The sequence below is a fragment of the Oncorhynchus mykiss genome, chromosome 12 (genome assembly GCF_013265735.2).
Source record: "Oncorhynchus mykiss isolate Arlee chromosome 12, USDA_OmykA_1.1, whole genome shotgun sequence".
In the NCBI taxonomy this organism is placed as follows: Eukaryota; Metazoa; Chordata; class Actinopteri; order Salmoniformes; family Salmonidae; genus Oncorhynchus; species Oncorhynchus mykiss.
The window spans coordinates 34,643,243-34,666,709 of record NC_048576.1 but is presented as its reverse complement, the minus strand read 5'-3'; the positions used below and the strand labels follow the sequence as shown (position 1 = coordinate 34,666,709).

The 23,467-nt window shown below is 44.0% G+C and overlaps 1 protein-coding gene across 11 annotated transcripts in view; it reads left to right on the top strand.

Annotated features, from left to right (window-relative positions):
* The window catches only part of ncor1 (nuclear receptor corepressor 1), a 123,253-nt gene that overhangs the window by 58,821 nt on the left and 40,965 nt on the right, over positions 1 to 23,467 (top strand). For 9 of the 11 annotated variants that reach the window (XM_036937450.1, XM_036937449.1, XM_036937448.1 and 6 more), the window contains 5 exons: positions 462 to 640; positions 5,306 to 5,360; positions 5,534 to 5,635; positions 21,559 to 21,689; positions 22,839 to 23,149. In XM_036937450.1, the coding sequence (XP_036793345.1) occupies positions 462 to 640; positions 5,306 to 5,360; positions 5,534 to 5,635; positions 21,559 to 21,689; positions 22,839 to 23,149 (778 nt within the window). Of the gene's footprint in view, positions 1 to 461; positions 641 to 5,305; positions 5,361 to 5,533; positions 5,636 to 13,735; positions 14,041 to 21,558; positions 21,690 to 22,838; positions 23,150 to 23,467 lie in introns of those variants that run through there. The other 2 variants (XM_036937454.1, XM_036937452.1) reach the window with 2 other exon arrangements.

Below are 23,467 nucleotides of genomic sequence, written 5' to 3'. Positions count from 1 at the left end.
AACATCTCCGTTTGTCTGTTATAGCTCTTGTGGAAATGAACACACTTCACAAATGTAAACATTCTTCACTGAATCATTGCCAAGTTTGAGTATTATTATGCCCAAAGAGGTTGTCACCACCAACTGCCCAAAAATCCCCTCAAAGCATAGTCCACACTGATGGTCAAGACACGCTACTAATTATGAATAGTTACATTACACCGCTAAACACATTACCACTTCCCCTAGTTCTCAGGAAGTGTAGCAGCGTTATTGGCTACGTCCTGTTCTTCACCCTTCTCCTGAAGTGTGCAGTTGCACACTTCCTGTAATGGATTTCACAAGGGTTAGAACTCTCAATGCTTTTAAATTAATAAAACTTGGTGACAAGGGTTGAGAATCAGGATGCAGCCATTGAATCAAGTTGTAACAAGGATAACAAATGTAATGTCTAAACCCCTCCCCTCCCTCTTGTCCAATAGAACAACGAGAAGCAGATGAGACAGCTGTCCGTCATCCCGCCCATGATGTACGACACAGAGCAGAGGCGAGTCAGGTTCATCAACATGAACGGCCTGATGGACGACCCAATGAAGATGTACAAGGCTCGGCAGTTCATGAATGTGTGGACCGAACACGAGAAGGAGATTTTCAAGGAAAAGTGAGTTTGGATGTCCTTAACAGGTCTATAGAGTCCTTTTTTAGTTCCTTGTCATCCTATCTACAGTACCAGTCAAAAGTTTGGACACACCTACTCATTCCAGGGTCTTTTGTTTTTAAACTATTTTCTACATTGTATAATAACAGTGAAGACATCAAAACTATTAAATAAAACATATGGAATCATGTAGTAACCAAAAAAGTGTTAAACAATTCTAAATATATTTGAGATTCTTCGAACTAGCCACCCTTTGCCTTGATGACAGCATTGCACACTCTTGGCATTCTCTCAACCAGCTTCCAACCTCCCACCTGGAATGCATTTCAATTAACTTGGTGTGCCTTCTTCCCTCCTTAATGCGTTTGAACCAATCAGTTGTGTTGTGACAAGGTAGGGGTGGTATACAGAAGCCCTATTTGGCAGAAGACCAAGTCCATAATATGGCAAGAACAGCTCAAATAAGCAAAGAGAAATGACAGTCCATCATTACTTTTAAGACAATTTCAAGAACTTTGAAAGTTTCTTCAAGTGCAGTCACGAAAACCATCAAGCGCTATGATGTAACTGGCTCTCACAAGGACCGCCACAGGACAGGAAGACCCAGAGTTACATCTGCTGCAGAGGATACGTTTGTTAGAGTTAAATGCACCTCAGATTGCAGCCCAAATAAATTCTTCACAGAGTTCAAGTAACAGACACATCTCAACATCAACTGTTCATAGGAGACTGTGTGAATCAGGCCTTTGTGGTTGAATTGCTGCAAAGAAATCATTACTAAAGGACACCAATAAAAATAAGAGACTTGCTTGGGGCAAGAAACACAAGCAATGGACATAAGACCGGTGGAAATCTGTCCTTTGGTCTGATGAGACCAAATTACATTTGTTTTGTTCAAATCGCCGTGTCTGTGTGAGACGCAGAGTAGATGAACGGATGATCTCTGCATGTGTGGTTCCCACCGTGAAGCATGGATGATGTGGTGTGAAGGTGTGGTGGTGCTTTGCTGGTGACATTGTCAGTAATTTATTTAGAATTCAAGGCACACTTAACCAGCATGGCTACCACAGATTCTGAAGTGTAACACCATCCCATCTGGTTTGAGCTTAGTTGGACTATCATTTGTTTTTCATCAGGACAATGACCCAAAACACACCTTCAGGCTGTGTAAGGGATATTTGACCAAGGAGAGTGATGGCGTGCTGCATCAGATGATCTGGCCCTCTCAATCACCCAACCTCAACCCAATTGAGATGGTTTGGGATGAGTTGGACCACAGAGTGAAGGAAAAGCAGCCAACAAGTGAACAGCATATGCGGGAACTCATTCAAGACTGTTGGAAAAGCATTCCAGGTGAAGCTGGTTGAGAGAATGCCTAGACTTTGCAAACTGTCATCAAGGCAAAGGGTGGCTACTTGAAGAATCTAAAATATATTTTGGTTACTACATGATTCCATATGTGTCATTTCATATTTTTGTTGCCTTCACTATTACTCTGGTAAAAAAAAAAAAACTTGAATGAGTAGGTGTGTCTGAACTTTTGACTGGTACTGTATGTTTTCAGACCCCTTATTCAGTACTTTGTTTGTAGCACCTTTGGCAGCGATTACAGCCTTGAGTGTTCTTGGGTATGACGCTACAATCTTGGCACACATGTATTTGTGGGGTTTCACCCATTCTTCTCTATAGATCCTCTCTAGCACTAACAGCTTGGATTGGGAGCGTCACTGCACAGCTATTTTCAGGCCTTTCCAGAGATGTTCGATCGGGTTCAAGTCCGGGCTCTGGCTGGGCCAGTCAAGGACATTCGGAGACTTGTCCCGAAGCCACTCTTGCGTTATCTTGGCTGTGTGCTTAGGGTCGTTGTCCTGTTGGAAGGTGAACCTTTGCCCCAGTCTGAGGTCCTGAGCGCTCTGGAGTAGGTTTTCATCAAGGATCACTCTCTCTACTTTGCTCCGTTCCTCTTTCCCTCGATCCTGACTAGTCTCCCAGTCCCTGCCACTAAAAAATATCCCCACAGGCAGCCACCACTTTGCTTCACCGTAGGGATGGTGCCAGGTTTCTTCCAGACCTGACACTTGGCCTTCAGGCCAAAGAGTTCAATCTTGGTTTCATCAGACCAGAAAATATTGTTTCTCATAATCTGAGAGTCTTTAGGTGCCTTTTGGCAAACTCCAAGCGGGCTGTCATGTGCCTTTTACTGAGGCGTGACTTCCGTCTGGGCACTCTACCACAAATCAAATCAAATTTATTTATATAGCCCTTCGTACATCAGCTGATATCTCAAAGTGCTGTACAGAAACCCAGCCTAAAACCCCAAACAGCAAGCATTGCAGGTGTAGAAGCACGGTGGCTAGGAAAAACTCCCTAGAAAGGCCAAAACCTAGGAAGAAACCTAGAGAGGAACCAGGCTATGTGGGGTGGTTAGTCCTCTTCTGGCTGTGCCGGGTGGAGATTATAACAGAACATGGCCAAGATGTTCAAATGTTCATAAATGACCAGCATGGTCCAATAATAATAAGGCAGAACAGTTGAAACTGGAGCAGCAGAACGGCCATGTGGACTGGGGACAGCAAGGAGTCATCATGTCAGGTAGTCCTGAGGCATGGTCCTAGGGCTCAGGTCCTCCGAGAGAGAGAAAGAAAGAGAGAATTAGAGAGAGCACACTTAAATTCACACAGGACACCGAATAGGACAGGAGAAGTACTCCAGATATAACAAACTGACCCTAGCCCCCGACACAAACTACTGCAGCATAAATACTGGAGGCTGAGAAAGGAGGGGTCAGGAGACACTGTGGCCCCATCTGAGGACACCCCCGGACAGGGCCAAACAGGAAGGATATAACCCCACCCACTTTGCCAAAGCACAGCCCCCGCACCTCTAGAGGGATATCTTCAACCACCAACTTACCATCCTGAGACAACCACAGAGGCCTGATTGGTGGAGTCCTGCAAAGATGGTTGTCCTTCTGGAAGGTTCTCCCATCTCCACAAAGATCTCTGTCAGGGTGACCATTGGGTTCTTGGTCACCTCCCTGACCAAGGTCCTTCTCCCCCAATTGCTCAGTTTGCCTGGGCGGCCAGCTATAGGAGGAGTCTTGGTGGTTCCCAACTTCTTCCATTTAAGAATGATGGTGGCCACTGTCTTCTTGGGGACCTTCAATGCTGCAGAAATTTGGCCTCGACACAATCCTGTCTTGGAGCTCTACGGACAATTCCTTCAACCTCATGGCTTGGTTTTTGCTCAGACATGCGCTGTCAACAGTGGCTTGGTTTTTGCCATGATGTGGGTCCTTATATACACAGGTGTGTGCCTTTCCAAATCATGTCCAATCAATGGAATTTACCATCGGTGTACTCCAAGTTGTAGAAACATCTCAATGATGATCAAAGGATGCTCCTCAGCTCAATTTCGAGTGTCATTACAAAGGGTATGAATAATTACAGTTGAAGTTTAAATGTATATGCCTAAGGTGTATGTAAACTCAGTTTTTCACAATTCCTGACATTTACTCCTAGTAAAAATGCCCTGTCTTAGGTCAGTTAGGAGCACTACTTTTATTTTAAGAATGTGAAATGTGAGAATAATAGTTGAGATAATGATTTATTTAAACTTTTATTTCTTTCATCACATTCCCAGTGGGTCAGAAGTTTACATACACTCAATTAGTATTTGGTAGCATTGCCTTTAAATTGTTTAACTTGGGTCAAACATTTCGGGTAGTCTTCCACAAGCTTCACACACTAACTTGGGTGAATTTTGGCCCATTCCTCCTGGCAGAGCTGGTGTAACTGAGTCAGGTTTGTAGGCCTCCTTGCTCGCACACGCTTTTTTAGTTCTACCAACAAATCTTCTATAGGATTGAGGTCAGGGATTTGTGATGGCCACTCCTATACCTTGACTTTGTTGTCCTTAAGCCATTTTGCCACAACTTTGGAAGTATGCTTTTCTCTCTCATGTTGCCGTCTATTTTGTGAAGTGCACCAGTCCCTCCTGCAGCAAGCACCCCCTCAACACGATGCTGTCTTCGAGACAAGGGAGTGGTTTTGGGTGGTAAATCTCGGTTACCGTGTTCCAGCCATTCAATCCTTGTGCCCACTATTGGTACTGTGCTCCCATGCTCCAACACTGACCTTGAAATGTAGAGGGCGTATTCAATAGTGTGTATGAAGATAAATAAAATTCCCATTGTTTCTGTCAGAATCAGAACTGGCAAAAAGCAAGGCGGGGCGAGAGCCCAATGAGACTTTGTTCAATATCCTGTATCCTATCCACAGGTACTTCTCTGACCTCTTTTGGTTAATGCTTTGTGGTTAAAGAGAAATTCAAACAAATTAGTACCTTCCATAAAGATTTTCATTTTGTTTCCTGTCACGAATCAAGTTCACTTGGAATTCTAGAATGTAAAATGTATTAATTGCCTGCTGGGTATGGAAAAGCGTTTAGCGACTGTAGGTTGCAAAATATTTTTATGGAGCTCACTGTTATCATAATTGAACATTGTATTCTCTGACTTAGCAGAAGCTCTTTGGGTATGATTTTGAGAGGCAATACTTTTCTTTACCAACATTCCTCGGCTGTATACCAAAACAAATGGCGGGCTGCCATGAATCCCAGACTGTAGCTTTAACTGTGACTATTTTCTCTTCTCTGTTTTTCTCACAGGTTTGTTCAGCACCCAAAGAATTTTGGCCTTATTGCTTCCTATCTAGAGAGAAAGGTGAGCTACAGTGGATTTAATTCATTCTATTTTTACTCTGTAGTAACCTCCATTCTCCACTCTCCCCCAAACCCAAAAGCACATGGTTTGTATTTGTTATGTTGTCTGTTGTTAATAAAAAATGTTCATGGGCTCATATGTCCCCCTGACTGTCATACCCTTTCTCTTTGCAGTGTGTCTCCGATTGTGTCCTGTACTACTACTTGACCAAGAAGAACCAGAACTACAAGACGCTGGTGAGACGCAACTACGGAAGACGGCGAGGGAGAAACCAGGTGAGTTCTAGAAAGTATCTTCGCTAGGGAATGACTCTAAATGTATTTGTGTGTTCATGAATGGGCTTTGGAAATACCCAGAAAGGCTGTCTGGGTGGGATTTAACAAAGGAACTATGCTTGGCATGCCAGAGGGGAAGACCCTTTTTGGTTTCACTCTATATAGCATGTTAATGATGTAGCGTTTGTTTATCATCCACACCATGGTTTGTGTTGGGCTCTGGAGCAGGAGGCCCTCTAGTGTACAAATCTTATCTTGGCTTGTATTATTTGATCTTCCTACCACCCCATTTTTAGCCCACAGTGCCTCCCATCTCCTCCCTCCCTCTTTTCTCCCTCCCTGTCTCTGTGTAGAAGAGGGAGGGAGAACCACAGGGGTTTGTGAGGAGTGTGAGATTTGGGAGCTGAGCGAGCGGAGTCTCTTGATGTGCTATGTGGGTAAATAAGAACCAGGGCCCAGGCAGAGAGAGGCAGAACATAGCTGGCTGAGACTGATTTATCAAATGGCTGGGGAGCAGCAGACATTCCCAGGAATCTGTTCTATCTGCTTGCCATAGTTGGGAGACTCAGTGTTGCTTTCCAGGGCCTGACGGAAGAGCGAGAGAGAGAGATCGAGAGGGAGGGAGGGAGGGAAAAAAGGAAAGTCGTACTCCCTCTCTCTCTGAACTCACCCAGTTATCCTCTATTTGCCTTTCTTCTAACTGCTGAAATATGTTGATGCACAGCAGTAGACACTTTTTGTTTTGCTTTTTATTTTTCAAAGGGCTTAAGGTAATTTATTCATTTGGTTATGGTGAGAGACTTTTCCGAACCGTTTCTTTCCGCTGAAGGAGTGAGAGAGTTGCTTTAACATTGGGTGAGTTGCAGTCTTCACACAAGGTTATCTGTTGCCATGGAGCTCTGCTTACCAGCAGAGTGCCGTGCTGTTTTAAACCAGACTTGTTTCATATTGTTTCCCTCTAATCACAAGAACACTGGAGGATTTTTAATCAAGTAGGTTTATGCACATTTTGTAATTGGTTTGGTAATCGCCTGGTTTGGCGGTATTGTGCTCCCACATTCAAATTCATCAAGGCTCACTGCCTGAAGGGAAGAAAAAAACTAAGCAATAGTTGGAGACTGCAGTTAAGTTGACAATTTAGTATTTTCCATTGGATTTGAGCAGTTGCTTGACTGTGGTTTAGCGTTACATACGTGTGGTAGTGGTATACCCTGGGGCTGCTGTTGATACAGGCAGCCATCCTTCACCCTGGGGCTGCTGTTGATACAGGCAGCCAGCCTTCACCCTGAGGCTGCTGTTGATACAGGCAGCCAGCCTTCACCCTGGGGCTGTCCCAGCCTCTCAGAGGTGAGCAGAGGCCAGGCGAGTCTATGGCAGGCCGGGGCATGGCAGCCTGGGGCAAAGGAGGGCACACGGGCATTACTCCGAGATAAGATAGGTGTGTGTGTGTGTGTGTGTGTGAGAGAGACTATTGTGTCTGGGAACAGAACATCAATACTGCCTTTGTATAGTATTTACGGTATTTTGCCTATTTAAAGTAATTTGACAATGTTTTCATGACCCGCTTACAAACAGGCCTTTTTTTTTTTACCACATTCTTGCCTGCATATGGCTTTTATACCTCCCGTGTGCGTGACGAGTGGTAGTAGGGGTGTGCAGATGTGGGCGGGCATTGATTTTTTAAATAAATCCATTGAATATACACCATCAAAAATAAATGTGTTTAGGCAGGGCCTAAGAAACATTGTAAGACCAATACAATTTATTTTCACAACAATATAATATTTTTAATTATGTTACGTCCAAATTAATTAAATCAATACTTAATTTAAGCAGACCACACACACCTACCCCGATCACGGTCAACACATACAGTGCATTGCGAAAGTATTCGGCCCCCTTGAACTTTGCGACCTTTTGCCACATTTCAGGCTTCAAACATAAAGATATAAAACTGTATTTTTTTGTGAAGAATCAACAACAAGTGGGACACAATCATGAAGTGGAACGACATTTATTGGATATTTCAAACTTTTTTAACAAATCAAAAACTGAAAAATTGGGCGTGCAAAATTATTCAGCCCCCTTATGTTAATACTTTGTAGCGCCACCTTTTGCTGCGATTACAGCTATAAGTCGCTTGGGGTATGTCTCTATCAGTTTTGCACATCGAGAGACTGAATTTTTTTCCCATTCCTCCTTGCAAAACAGCTCGAGCTCAGTGAGGTTGGATGGAGAGCATTTGTGAACAGCAGTTTTCAGTTCTTTCCACAGATTCTCAATTTGATTCAGGTCTGGACTTTGACTTGGCCATTCTAACACCTGGATATGTTTATTTTTGAACCATTCCATTGTAGATTTTGCTTTATGTTTTGGATCATTGTCTTGTTGGAAGACAAATCTCCGTCCCAGTCTCAGGTCTTTTGCAGACTCCATCAGGTTTTCTTCCAGAATGGTCCTGTATTTGGCTCCATCCATCTTCCCATCAATTTGAACCATCTTCCCTGTCCCTGCTGAAGAAATGCAGGCCCAAACCATGATGTTGCCACCACCATGTTTGACAGTGGGGATGGTGTGTTCAGGGTGATGAGCTGTGTTGCTTTTACGCCAAACATTTTTGTAGGAAAAATATAATGGAATATAACATAATATTTTTCCCACACAACTTGTCACCGGAACGTGTGGAACTGCTGTCATATTAAAATAGTGCTATTTCTTTATATGACAGTTGTATCCACGTTTCATCTCTTCCCTACCGTCACTTCACTTTTTTAAGGAGCAGGCATATAGGGTCTTACATTGAGAGTATCTTCATCATGATACCGATTTTAGAAATGAAAAGCACTGCTATTTTCAAAAGCATGCGAGTCTCGTGTTCATGTTTTTACATTTACAACGATTTGCAAGCCACCGCTCTTAACCAGAGCGACTTAGAGTAAGTAGTGAGTGCGTACATTTCATGCCTTGTTTTTCTCCGTACTTGTCCCCTGTGGGAATCGAACCCGCAACCCTGGCATTGCAAGCGCCGTGCTCTACTAACTGAGCCTCGCAACCTCTGCCGCCCCTCGGATTGATAATAGGCCTACACGTGATTTGGGCTATGTTTGTGCTAAATCAGTGATAGAGGAGTTATTATACCACCTCTACTTATTTACCCAGCCAGAAACCAATTAACCACACAGCCTATTCAGACGGAGATTCAGTGAAGCTCAATCAATTGATTGAGACAAGTCAATGACGTCACAGGCTTTTGGTTGGGAGTTGGCCTAGGATACTAAGCAACTGTGAGTGAAGGGAAAAATAATCCACTTGTTAAACTTGCTGGCAAAATGTTCTAATAAATGAGCCAACTAGACAAGATGATCATGGGCATCCCTCACCTCAACTTAGCTAAGGTTTCCCCAGCCTAATTGTAGCCTAACCAATGTCCTAACGGAGATTCAGTGAAAACGAATTGGACATTGATTTATGGAGATGAGTCCCCACACTTTTCTCAAAGCAGCGCGTTAGCGCTGTCCCAATCAAGGCAGTGCTGAAAATATAATCTAGTTGACCACACACAGGTAGGCTATTGCTTCAAATGTATTACAATGTTTGGATGCCTTTGGGAGTTTCAGTAAGCAACAATTTGATATATGCCTTCATTTGCATTTGTATTTTCGTCATTCAGTGATATTTATTCCCACTGTAATTCTTTATGGATCCATCCAGTTGTGGTTAGGAAACGGTGCATGGGCCTCACGAGTGGCGCAGCCGTCTAAGGCACTGCAGTGCTTGAGGCATCACTACAGGCCTGGGTTCGATCCCAGGCTGTGTCACAACCTGCCGTGACAGGGAGTCCCATAGGGCGGCGCACAATTTGGCCCAGCGTCGTCTGTGTTAGGGCAGGGTTTGGCCGGGGTGACTTTACTTGGCTCATCGTGCTCTAGCGACTCCTTGTGGCGGCCAGGGCGCCTGCAGGCTGACTTCGGTCGTCAATTGAACAGTGTTTCCTCTGACACATTGGTGCAGCTGGCTTCCGGGTTAAGTGGGTGGGTGTTAAGAAGCGTGGTTTGGTGGGTTATGTTTTGGAGGATGCATAGCTTTACTTTCACCACTCCCGAGCCCATTGGTGGAGTTGCAGCGATGAGACAAGATTGTAATCGGATCACAATTGGAAATCACGAAAAAGGGTTCAATTATTTTTTTTAAGTACATGCCTAGTGATGCGCTATGCGAAGAGATGGGTGAAGTGACATGCCTCTGAAGAGATGGGAGAAGTGACATGCCTCTGAAGAGATGGGTGAAGTGACATGCCTCTGAAGAGATGGGTGAAGTGACATGCCTCTGAAGAGATGGATGAAGTGACATGCCTCTGAAAAGATGGGTGAAGTGACATGCCTCTGAAGAGATGGGAGAAGTGACATGCCTCGCAAAGTTTAGAACTGGTAGGAGGATGGTTATTAACTGGGCAGCAACTATCAAGAGTTGAATAGCATAGTGTGTGCCATTTACAGCTACGTTTAATACTAAGCCGTAGGCAGAAGTTAACCAAAATGCTTTGGTCGTTAGGCGGAATTAGAAGTTTTGGCTTTGATACCGGCAATACCTTTCAGATATAAGGATAAGGCAGAAAAAAGTTGGCAGTATGGTAAAGTTGGCGGAACAACGTCTTCGTATGAAACTAATACAAGTCCCATCTATTAACTGCCATACTGGATTTTTAAAATCATTGGTACACATTGTTTACGTTTGCAGGGTTATGATAATATTAACAAAATGCAGGTAAAATGTTGTGAATTGTTGTACGCTGTGAGTCGATGATCGATCATCTCCATGACTCATCACCACCTGTGACGGATGTTTCTGACTAACATTTAACCTTGTTTTGAAATTCCCAGCATAGATCTAACAGCTGATTACATCATTCATTCCCTATCAGCTCGTATGGTGTCTGAGCTCTCCTCTTTCCACTGGCTGTCTACCAGGAGGATAGACTGCCTCTGCTTTCCTTATGGGGCTTTCCTATCTCATCGATGCCTCTGGCCCTTCCTCTGGCTCCTGTGTGTGCATCTCAGTGACGCATTTGGCTCTCTCTGGCCCTGTATGTACAGAACATTCTATGTATGAACTATGGCCCCAGCCAACCAAACACATAGATCTGGTCACAGAAGCGCAGAGCACCAAGAGTGAGTGGGACCACATCAGAGACGTCATAATCGGTTGATCTAGTAATAGTGGTGCCTGTAGCCTCCAGACCAAATATCGCCCACCACCTGGAGAACAGGGTTTGATTCACCGGTCCACCTCTTCTCACCTTCTCCCTCTCTGACAGAGCACAGGGATGAAAACAAATTCACCAAATTCACAGTTTTGATCTCAAAATAGGTCAACCGCGGGGCTCTGATGATGAAGTGTGCATGCGCAGAGTGCATCACCCATTGAGGTGATGGCCGCGAACAGATCCTCTCCGTGGGATCACTACATTCTCTCAATTAATGACAGAATGCACAGAATGCATCCCTACGTGTCTTTCAAATAGAATATCAAGCAGAGCTCAAAGCCTGATGTCAGATATGTCTTATTGGATGAAGCATTCTGATATCATGTGTCACTGCTGTGAGCATCCAGCAGTATCCCCAACCAGCCGTTAGCCTTCTCCGCTGCTTCTCACCGCACTTCTCCATCAGGTTTAAAATGTTATTTAGCCATAATGGCAGGCTGGGGTGTGCAGACAGTGATGGGGTTTCTTATTGTTACATTTGTTTAATTATTGGAGCAACTCGCAGCACGAGCTAAGTGGAGACGTATCATTTCATTTCACCAGTAAGAACAAGCAGGGCCAGTCTGACTAGGCTTCGCTGTCAAGCAGCCTCTGAGTGCCCCTGCCATAGAGGAAAAACAGAGCACAGGTACAGTCATGCTTACAGGCACCTTTACGTCACTGAAAACCACTCAAAGGTTATGCTCCGTATTACTGAAGCTACATTCTCCCCTTTCTACCACGAATTGGCACACATTTTATATAATTTTATAAACCATGTCGCTGGCTGTTTTATACTACTCACAGGTTGCAAGTTGTTCGTTGATAACAAACAACCGTGTTTAGTCATGTTACTTGACTAGCTTGGCTATGCACAATTGCATAGGAACAAATGGAAACGGGGATAGACGGCCTACTCAAAGAGATGCTTCTAAGGTAAAATGCATATGCCTAATCAATGTTATTCTAAGCTTAATCTGAATTTAAAAATATATATTTTTTTATAATGTTCCTTCAATTATTTTTGGGCCTAACTTTTGGGAGCTGTGTGTGAGAGTGATGGTGTATGTGTGTAAGAGAGAGAATGATGTGTGTAAAGTGTTCTGAAAAGTAGGCTAAAGATGGTTTCATATAGGCCTATTGTGTTAACCCTTACTGCATCATTATGCATGTATATTCCTCCAGTCCAATCACAGGTAGGCCTTTTGGGTTTTTAGCAAATCAGCTATTTTCTGCAGTAACCTGTTCTATTGTACAGTAAATGTGTTGAGTTGAAGTGTAGAGGACAGGCTTTTGTGCAGAGTGTTTAGAAAACGGGAAATGCGTCCTGGGAGGGGTGTGGCAAACCCTGTGGTATCACCATACTACTCGGTATTGTGGTACTTGGCCTGGTATTACGTCGTTAGTAAAATATTGACAACCCCAGTCAGTTTACAGATTTTTTTTGCATGTTTCAGTGCACATTTTCTTTGTAATCTTTTTGGGCCCTCACCAGTTTGCATCACTGATAACCCTGTTTTATCTGGAAAATATTTAACAATAAATTATGGTGGGGAGAAACGGGGTATATTCGATGTGAGAAATTATTGGCGTGGCGCAGTTGTATTGACGGTATCTTAATAGTTATAGTTGGTTACTTCACATTTTATAAGTGACATTGTGGTCCTTTCACTAGTGCGTTTCCCACTGCCATGGTGACCTTCATCAGTCTTTCCTCGCCTGGCAGGGTAACAGCGTACAACTACAGGGTGGAGCCCCGAGTGGACTTCCCTACTTCTGAACCACTGTAGATGAATGGTTAGAATGTGTGCATGAAGTACTCCTACTTGATCAAATAATAAACCAGTGTGTTTGTGTGTCAAGTTGGTGGACATTCCTGCTTTTACTACTTAAGAGCTCATTGAAGGATTGTCTGGCTTCTGTCAACTTCAATAAATAGTTGGAGGAAGCGACTGTCTTACTATATTTCAGTCTATGCAAGCAGCAGCCTCCACTAACCCTGGATCATCTGATGTATGTATTTTAACAACAACAGAGAAGGCTCTGTTTGTCTGGGAGCCAGGAGGACCGATCACAAGTTTGGCTTTGGGGTCAGTGGAGGCAAGATATGTCCACTGTCTAGCAGCCCTCAGCATAATCATTCCAATAATCACAACTGTTAGCTTAGCTCTGCCAGAGTACAGAGTCACTATGACCTTCTATGCAAATGCTTTTAGGAAGTCATTTCTTCTGTAATAGGGCTTCATAAAACTGCAGTGTGAACTTTGTGTTACAGGGCGGTATGTGTTTAAATGCTTCATTGTTTATTGACAGGCTGTCTTCGTGAATAATAATTTGTTAACTTGACTTGCCTGTTTTTAAATAAAGTAAACGTCTACTCATGTATTGCGGTATGCATTTAAACTGCCCATTGACAGTGAAGTGAAAATGCCACGGCCTCGTCATTTGGTGGAAAGCAGCTCAGCCTGCCCAGGCCGGATGTTGTGCTGATCCAAACAAGCCGTTGGCTGGAGCTTTTGTAAATTCTCTGAAATTCCCCATAGAATGTGTGTAGAGTGACTTGCAAGAGGGAGGGAGGGAGGGAGAGGGAGCAATGGAAAAATAGTTAGTAAAATAGCTAGAGAGAGAAAAGGAGAAAGAGGAAAACAAACCCGACAGTCTGCACTGAGGGCTGGCTAGCCAGCTTGTTTAAACTAATTTTTGCTCAACTTTTTTCCCCCTCTCCATTTCCTTTCTTTCTTTCCTGGGCGGTGAGCGAGAGAGTCAACCCCCCCAGGAAAAGCAGAGTGGTACGCCCCAGTGATATGACAGGCCCAAAAAACTTGCTATGCTGCTGCGAGTGCCAATCAAAGAGAAGCGCTCGGCAGGGATTACCTTGAGTAACCCCCCATAGATTAGAGTGTGCATGTGAGATGGGCGATTTTTCAGGCGGCTTAAACGGCCTGATGACATGCTTTCCTGGAATATGTGCAGCAGTGCCGGGGCCAGGCAGCCCTTCTAAGGAGCTCTGCTTTGGTGCCGCTGTCTTGCTGTATCTGTACCGCTGCAATGGAGGTATCACTACCACCTCCGGGGGTCCGGCCAAACTCACACCTGCTACGCCTATAGGCTGTGGCTTGATCATTGGCAACAAGGTTTTTATGAACGACAAATGAGCTTGCAGGTATGCCGCTACTGACTTTGAAGCTAGTACTGTGGTGTGTTGTCTGTCTGTCTCTCTCTGCTTGCTCGACTGATCTCTTTCTCCTCGTGCTCTTTTGCTCTCCCTCCCGCTCTCTTTCAGTTGCTTGGACAGCCACAGTTGCTTGCATTTAAACTTGCTTATAACACACGTTTAGTTACAACAGGGAACACTGTGGATTTCAGTACAGTTCCTGTTTTTTTCTGTACTGTTGCACAATCACACAGTCTCATGGCTGCAGTGCACGGTGCCTGGTTTTTGCTGCTGTTGTTGTTGATGTACGGTAGGCTAGTTGCTTGTACAAATGTGCCTGCTGCCTGCAAATGGAGTTGGAGAGGAACTTCAGCAGCCCCTTTTAGAGGTTGTGTGAGTCATTTTTTCCCCTTTCTATCATTCATCATGTTCAGGACTGACCCAGTAACCAGCGAAAATGTAGAGCACAGGGACTGCATGCTTTTCCCGTCTTTACTTAACTCTAGTGAAGTTCAAGAGCATTTCAAAGTGCTAGTGTAACGATTCCTTTTTTATTGAAATCTCATATTTTTTCATGCTAGACATTGGATGTAGAATGGATCTGTTTTGAAATAGTAGTAGCTCATAGTTATAGCGTTAAAAGTAATTGCCAAACAGTTGTACATTGGAGAAAAGCATACACAAAGAACATTCACATTACACTTGTATTTCCAAAATGTCTGTCTCTCCACCAAACCTGTTGTGTGTCCCTCTGCTTGGCTCCCTGCATGGCAATGCGGAATGTTGAAATGCCTCCTGACTGGAATGGCTGTTATTTCATGAGGTGCCAGAGGCTGCTGACCTTCTCCTCCAGCCACGTCCTCCAGGGCCAAAGGGCGCGTGCGTGTGTGCGCATGTCATGGAGTCTTAAAGGTGACCTAGACATGAGCTGGAACTAAATCCCTGTGCAGTTTAATGGGAATTACTACCCTCAATAAAAGCCACATGGATGCTATTCTCTCATCTACAGCAAGTGGCAGGCTTTTACACTCACCATACAGACGGCAGGAGAAGAAGTGGAGAAATATACATTGCGGACAGTTGAAAATCTTAATTGCCACGTCTGTCTTTACAACTACTCTCAACAATGGGGCGGCAGGGTAGCCTAGTGGTTAGAGCATTGGGCTAGTAACCGAAAGGTTGCAAGTTCGTATCCCCCAGCTGACAAGGTACAAATCTGTCGTTCTGCCCCTGAACAAGGCAGTTAACCCACTGGCCGTCATTGAAAATAAGAATTTGTTCTTAACTGACTTGCCTAGTTAAATAAAGGTTAAACAAACAAAAAAATGCTTCCTTGCAATGGCAAGAAGATGTGGGTTCTCTCCCTTGTTATTTTCCTAATCGCTTGGCAGCAGTCAAGCAGATCCCATTAGCTTTGGATACCAAAGAGAGCCAAGCCCTGCCCTCAACCTACATTTTCAGGTGCCTACTTGGAACAGTGAACTGGATCCTGGATCAATGACATGCAGGTTAAGATTGAATGAGCCACTGTTTTTGAGTCAGACCTAGGTTCAAGTACTATTCATTTGATACTTTGAGCATTTTCTCTAACCTGCCCGGAGTGCCAAATGGGTGGGTTTTGCAGTTCTGGGACTATTCTATTTGTCCATGAAAACATGCAAGCACATTAAAGCACTGATAAAGTATTATAAATTATTTTGAATAGTATTTAAACCCAGGTCTGGAGTGCAGTGAAGTGGAGGACAGACATTCTAGTGCATTTGTTGTCTAATTGGATTAGCCTATTGGCTCATAGGATCATAAAAGGTCAAACTAAATTGTAGTTAGGTGTGTTCGATGGCTAGCAGTAGATAGTATTTTCTGTAAAGGTTATTCTGTTTGCTCTCTTGGCGAAGAAACCAAATCCGACTGAATTCTAGATGGAGAGTGTTTTCTTAAAGGGTTATTCTGTTTTCCCAGCTCATTTAAGTCAAGGTCATACTGAACTGAATTTAGGTAGACGATAGAATAGCTAGCGGTAGTCAGTAAGTAGTTGGGTGTTTTTGAAGTTTATTTTGTTCCTTTTTTTGTGGTACTTTTTACCCTTTTTTTCTCCCCAATTTCGTGGTATCCAATTGCTAGTTAGTTTTGTCCCATCGCTGCAACTCTGTACAGAATCGGGAGAGGCAAAGGTCGAGAGCCATGCGTCCTCCAAAACACGACCCTGCCAAACCGGAGCTTGCTAGAGTGCGATGGGAGAAGGACATCCCAGCCGTCCAAACCCTCCCGTAACCCGGACGATGGTGGGCCTATTTGTGCACCGCCTCATGGGTCTCCCGGTCGCGGCCGGCTGCGGCACAGCCCGGTATCAAACACGGATCTGTAGTGATTCCTCTAGCACTGTGATGCAGTGCCTTAGACGGCTTCGCCACTCAGGAGGCACCTGTTCTTTTCTTATTACTGTGTGTGTGTGTGTGTGTGTGTGTGTGTGTGTGTGTGTGTGTGTGTGTGATGCCCCATTTAAAAACTCCAGGGTAGGAAAAGACTTGGGGTTCAGTCATTTCCTAACTCAAACAGCGCTAGTGAATCAGCTAAAAGCGAGCAGGGGGGAAATTTAAAACCAGGTCAGGGGGAAAAAGCTCTGTAGAACCCTGGTGTTTTTTTTACATCTGTAGTGTGGAAGGCAGCACTGGAAGCACTTGAGCAGAATGGGGAGATAAAGCAGGAAAGCCATCGTGGTGCGCAGATGGCCTCCAAAACAAACGCAGGACCTCCCTGACCCCACCAGGACCCTAGTGTAGAGGAATAACTTTAATAGAGAACTGAAATGTTTTAAATAGAGTGAAACAGGGAGCTAACCTATAACCTGAACTTGTCTAATAGCAATAGATTGTTCTAGTTGCAAATGTGTTTTGTGGGTTGTGTTCAGTAAAACGTCTACTTGGCCAAGTGGTCTATATGCTGTGTTCTGTCTATAGAGGGAGCCCACCCCCCAATGTCATCTTCATGCAGTCACACTCATCCTTTTTAAATTCTCTCTCTCAATTCAATTTGCTTTATTGGCATGACGTAACAATGTACATATTGCCAAAGCTTACTTTGGATATTTACAATATGAAAAAATGGTCAACGGGACAACAGTAACAACAATAACCAAGGGTCAAAATAACCATACATTGAACAATCACAATAAGCATACAGTAGAGGACATGTGCAGGTTGATTGGTCTGTCAGACACTGTCCTTCATCTTTATGACAGGCAGCAATGTAGTGCGCTGCCAACCCACAGCGCTCTGCGTCTTCCCTCAACAGGATGGGCAGTGTATATATTTTTTTTTAAATGTCAGGAAATGCAGCTCTGTTTCTGCTGTTGTGCAGTGGTTACACAGCCTTTCCTCTACAGGGAGACAGGTTTTCCTGTGTTCTACCCTTCTCAATGGCAAGGCTCTCACTCTCTCTCTGTAACTCTCCCTCTCTCTCTGTAACTCTCCCTCTCTCTCTTTGACTCACTCTCTCTCACTCTGACTTTCTCTATCCAACACTCTCTCTCTGGCTCGGTCTCTCTCTGGCTCGGACTCTCTCGCTTTCACTCTCGCTCTGTCTCGCTCTGTCTCGCTCGCTCGCTCGCTCGCTCTGACTCTCTCTCTCTCCCGCTTGCTCTGACTCTCTCTCTCCCGCTTGCTCTGACTCTCTCTCTCCCGCTCGCTCTGACTCTCTGATACGCTCTGATTCATTCCCTCTGCTCACCATTGGGCTTTTGACCTTCGTTAGCCCCATCTGGTACCAGCATGGGATGTTTGGTTTGGCATAGCCAGACTTGTTCCAGAACAGCACTTTCGTGCATCAGGCAGAGGGGGAGGGAGGGAGTTGCTGGTATCCCTTGCCAGCAATGATGATAAAGAATGTTGCTCTATTCTCAATCCCTCTGCTGGACTTGTCTGACCCAGATCTGCATCTGACCCAGGAGTTTTGTTATCTAGTATCTACTGCTGTTAGTGAATGCATCAAAAAGGATTACCACTAAATTTGTATGCTTATGTGTTATGAACATTCACTATGTGAAAAATGTTTAGACACACCTACTCATTCAAGGGGTTTTCTTTATTTTTACTATTTTCTACATTGTAGAATAATAGTGAAGACATCAACACTATGAAATAACAGATATAGAATCATGTAGTAACCCAAAAAAAGTGTTAAACAAATCAAAATATGTTATTTGATATTCTTCAAAGTAGCCACCCTTTGCCTTGATGACAGCTTTGCACACTCTTGGCATTCTCTCTCTCTAACTACATATACAGTTGAAGTCGGTAGTTTACATACACTTAGGTTGGAGTCAATAAAACTCGTTTTTCAACCACTCCACACATTTTTGTTAACAAACTATAGTTTTGGCAAGTCAGCTAGGACATCTACTTTGTACATGACCCAAGTAATTTTTCCAACAATTGTTTATAGACAGATTATTTAACTTATAATTCACTGTATCACAATTCCAGTGGGTCAGAAGTTTACATACACTGAAATGACTGTGCCTTTAAACTGCTTGGTAAATTCCCCAAAAAGATGTCATGGCTTTAGAAGCTTCTGATAGGCTAATTGACATCATTTGAGTCAATTGGAGGTGTACCTGTGGATGTATTTCATTTCATGGCCTACCTTCAAACTCAGTGCCTCTTTGCTTGACATCATGGGAAAATTAAAAGAATTCTGGTTCATCAATCTGAAATCTGGTTCATCCCTGGGAGCAATTTCCAAACACCTGAAGGTACCACGTTCATCTGTACAAACAATAGTACTCCAGTATAAACACCACAGGACCACGCAGTCGCCCTACCGCTCGGGAAGGAGATGCATTCTGTCTCCTAGAGATTAATGTACTTTGGTGCGAAAAGTGCAAATCAATCCCAGAACAACCGCAAAGGAGTATCTATATCCACAGTAAAATGAGTGCTATATCGACATAATCTGAAAGGCCGCTCGGCAAGGAAGAAGCCACTGCTCCAAAACTGCCATAAATAAAACCAGACTATGGTTTGCAACTGCACATGGGGACAAAGATCGTACTTTTTGGAGAAATGTCCTCTGGTCTGATGAAACAAAAATAGAACTGTTTAGTCATAATGATCTTTGTTATGTTTGGAGGAAAATGGGGGATGCTTGCAAGCCGAAGAACACCATCCCAACTGTGAAGCACGGCGGTGGCGGCATCATGTTGTGGGGGTGCTTTTCTGCAGGAGGGACTGGTGCACTTCACAAAATAAATGGCGTCATGAGAGAGGATAATGATGTGGATATATTGAATCAACACCTCAAGACATCAGTGAGGAAGTTAAAAGCTTGGTCGCAAATGGGTCTTCCAAATGGACAATGACCCCAAGCATACTTATAAAGTTGTGGCATAATGGCTTAAGGACAACAAAGTCAAGGTATTGGAGTGGCCATCAGAAAGCCCTGACCTTAATCCTATAGAAAATTTGTGGGCAGAACTGAAAAAGCATTATCGCGCAAGGAGGCCTACAAACCTGACTCCAGCGCTGTCAGGAGGAATGGGCCACAATTCACCCAACTTATTGTAGGAAGCTTGTGGAAGGCTACCCTAAACGTTTGACCCAAGGTAAACAATTTAAAGGCAATGCTACCAAATACTAATTGAGTGTATGTAATCTTCTGACCCACTGGGAATGTGATAAAATAAATAAAAGCTGAAATAAATAATTCTCTCTACTATTATTCTGACATTTCACATTCTTAAAATAAAGTGGTGATCCTAACTGACCTAAAACGGGATTTTTACTAGGATTAAATGTCAGGAATTGTGAAAACTGAGTTTAAATGTATTTGGCTAAGGTGTATTTAAACTTCTGACTTTAACTGTGTTATAGATAGATGAAGTGGAAGAGACAGGTTAGAGAAGGATTTTTAAGCCTTGGGACATGGGCTCCTTATGTGCTCCATTCAGAGGGTGAATGGGCAAAACATGCCAGGCGCACCGCGTTGTGTCAAGAACTGCAATGCTGCCGGGTTTTTCACACTCAACAGTTTTCTGTGTGTATCAAGAATGGTCCACCCCCTTCCTAGGTTTTCCCAGATTGGAGTCAAAATGGGAATCACTGTGAATGCTTTAGACACCTTGTAGTCCATGTTCTGAGGGGAAAAAAGGGGGGGGGGGGGGGGGGTGCAACTCACTATTGGGATGCTATTCCTAATGTTTGGTATAGTATTTATAAATACAACATTTAAGATTCTTCTCATTGGTGCATCAGTATTTTTGACTTTTGTAGCCAAAAGTTATATTGATTTGGTGTCTGCAAAAGAAAAGTGTGGTTTGTACAGTATCTGCATTCATACTGTAGGCTAACGTGATTACTAGTTATCATGGGAAATCGTAATGACTTATATGATTGAGTACATGAACTCGGCTTTCGCTTAGTCGGGTCGTGTTATGGGTTCAGGACCAGGACACCCTCTCACTCACCCAATCTATTTCGCTGTAATTTTCTTAATTTAGTCATGTGAGGCTTTTGATTTTCTACACAGGCGGACTTCAGGCGGAACAATGGCCTGGATTGTACTTATGATGTTTGTATGTGTATCATGATCCTGTGGACACCCTCTCCATGTGAAGATCATCAAAGGAGGTCATAGACTTAATCTTATCTACACTGGGTGCATGACCAGGCTGTTAAACTCCACTTTCCCTCTGTCTGGTTCCCTTTCTTCTCTTATCTGGTTAGCTAGCTTTGAGGAAATTGGACTGCCCTGATGCCGGGGGAATAACCCTAGGGAAGTTAGACTTATCACATTATGACATTGTACTGTTGTTCACTTAGTGGGGCAGTCAATCTGCTCTCTTTTTAGTCTGAAGAATTAAGCCGCAGACCACTCCTGCTTCTTTCACAGTGAACTTTTAGCATCAGTGGTAGGCTGGGCAGTTGCTGCAACAATAAATGTAGGTGAATGGAGAGATGGACTTAACTGCTGTTTGATTTGTAGCTTCCCTTGGCTGGAGAGTGCATTAATAGGCCATGACATGGTATATCATGTCTAGGTCGCTCTAAGACTTTTGTTGTGATTTTATAGGACAGTCAGTGTATTGCTTTGATATTTTGTTGACACTGCCAGTGCCTGTTATTTTTCCTTCTGAATCCTTCCTTTCCTACAGGGTATTATTCTAGCACTCCATTATTGTGTTGTTGTTGCCTTAAAAGGGATGTGGGTCATGGCGTGCTGTTTTAGCCCCACTCAGTCAGTCACTAAATAGGAATTCAAACACGGGCAGAGTTTTTTTCAAAACTAGACGTGAATTACCTATGGGCTGCCTTGAGGTTTTGTTGTAAACTTTCTGGCCCAGATTGAACTTCGAGGTGCTATACGTCATCATGATGACTTTGCATAGACTAGAGTGCTCTCTGTGACATCATGAGAGTTGAGCAGAGTTATCATATAGGGAGATCCTCTTGAGTTGGCAGGTATATATTTACCAACTGAAAATACATTTAGCTAAAATGTGTATATCCTTTTGCTCTTTTTTTTTTCTTATAGCAAATAACACGACCCTCGCAAGAAGACAAGTCAGACGACAAAATCGAAGAGGAGAAATCGGAGAAGTTGGAGAAAAAAGAGGACGAGCAGAATAAGGAAGAGGAAGAGAAAGATGAAAAGGAGGACTCCAGGTGAATTTTGAATAGCTGTGTGTGTGTGTGTGTGTGTGTGTGTGTGTGTATACACTTGCTCATAGGTTTCCCACAGGTACTGCTGTTAGAGTCCTAGCTAGAGTCAGCCTCGGGCCTGACCCCCCTCTGACACTTCGAGGGAGAATCTGTACCTCCCAGTAAATTGTAGCTATCAGTTGAGGCAACAGGAATTCTGGAGCCTTGTTACAGGGATCATCATCCCTCTTAGATGTAATGTACATCAGACCAGCGCGGGACGGAGCTAGAGCTAGAGATGGAGAGAGAGAGCGAGAGGGAGCGAACCACTGCCCTTCTCTGGCATGATGGCCAGGCTGAGCATAACACCCACCGACGGACTGCTTTCAATGTTCCGCCTATCCTGCAGTTTGAAAAACCATAAAACCAAGGCAGAAAGGCAGAATGGTATTTGAAATGCTCCCTCAAGGCCTAAATGGAAATCAGACCTTGTCGACTGACTCTGCTCTTCTAGGAAGGAAGGTACTCCTCCCTCTGACCTGGCCTGTGTTTACTTCTTGCTTACGAGCACTCTCTGGCCCTTTCTCAATTCGTCTTTCCTTGATTACTTGTGTCCTGCTTTCCCTCAGAAGTTCTCCAATTAATTTTGAGATGGATAAAGGCTGAAAGGAAAGGCGAATTGAGAAAGAGCTGACTCTGAGAGGGGAGGAGCGCGTGGCGGCCATCTTGGCCCCATAACACTAAGCCATTAGCCAGATGACTTCCTGCCTGTTTACCCAGCTGGATCCGTGGGCAGCAGTTAGTCATGACTCGTGTCCTTACCAACCACCAAATGAGAGGCAGCCTCATTGCAAGTGCCTGTAAAACAAACCTGCTAATGAAAATTGACTTTTAAATCCAGTTGATGGGACTCTGCAAATGGCTTTTTCCTAAGCATTCATCTGTGCAAAACAATAGGCTTGTACAGTTTCTGAAAATGTCCATTGGATAGGAGTTGAGTAGAATATAAAACAAATGAATGTCAAAATGTGCCTAATAATGTATAACAGTACTGTCATTCATGCTTTTAAACTGCAGAATCCCCTTGACCCACAGTTTTAATGATGTGTTATTGATGCTATGCTACCAGCCATGCTATGGTGAGGTAAAACCTTTTGGCCCCATCTCATTCAGGGACATCGGCAAAGACAAAGACAAGTGTGACGGTGGGGAAGACGAGGACGGAAAGGAGCAGAGCACGCCACGCGGCAGAAAGACCGCCAACAGCCAGGGCCGGCGCAAGGGAAGGATCACCACGCGCTCCATGGCCAACGAGGCTGCCTCTGTGGCGACTGAGGAGCCACTACCGCCGGCCTCCGCCCCTGAGCCTGTCCTGCCTGCAGAGTCTCCTCAGCCCCTCAAAGCTGAGCCTACTACACAGAAGGCTGTTAGAGAGCCCACCAAAACTGCACCAGGTGGTGCTCCCATGGACCCTAACAGAGGAGGTAAGCACCTCAGCCATTCTACACTTTTTTTTACCATCCCCTAATTCTAATAATATATTTTTTTACAAAGGTGCATCTCAAACAGCTAAAGGAGGAAGAAACGTTTACATTTACTAGGGTGGTTTACTAGTTTTGTGGTTATGTGGTATTTGCGGCAAAGGGACTGAGTAGATAATACAATTCTACTTGTGTCCACTCGAGGTATTGAACCTCGGCTATGGAGGTATGAACAAGTGTCTGTGTGTGGCGCTTGGCGTCTCCAACAGGTCGATCGCCAGCTACAAGTAGCTCGCAGGCCTCCTATGCGTAGGATGTTCC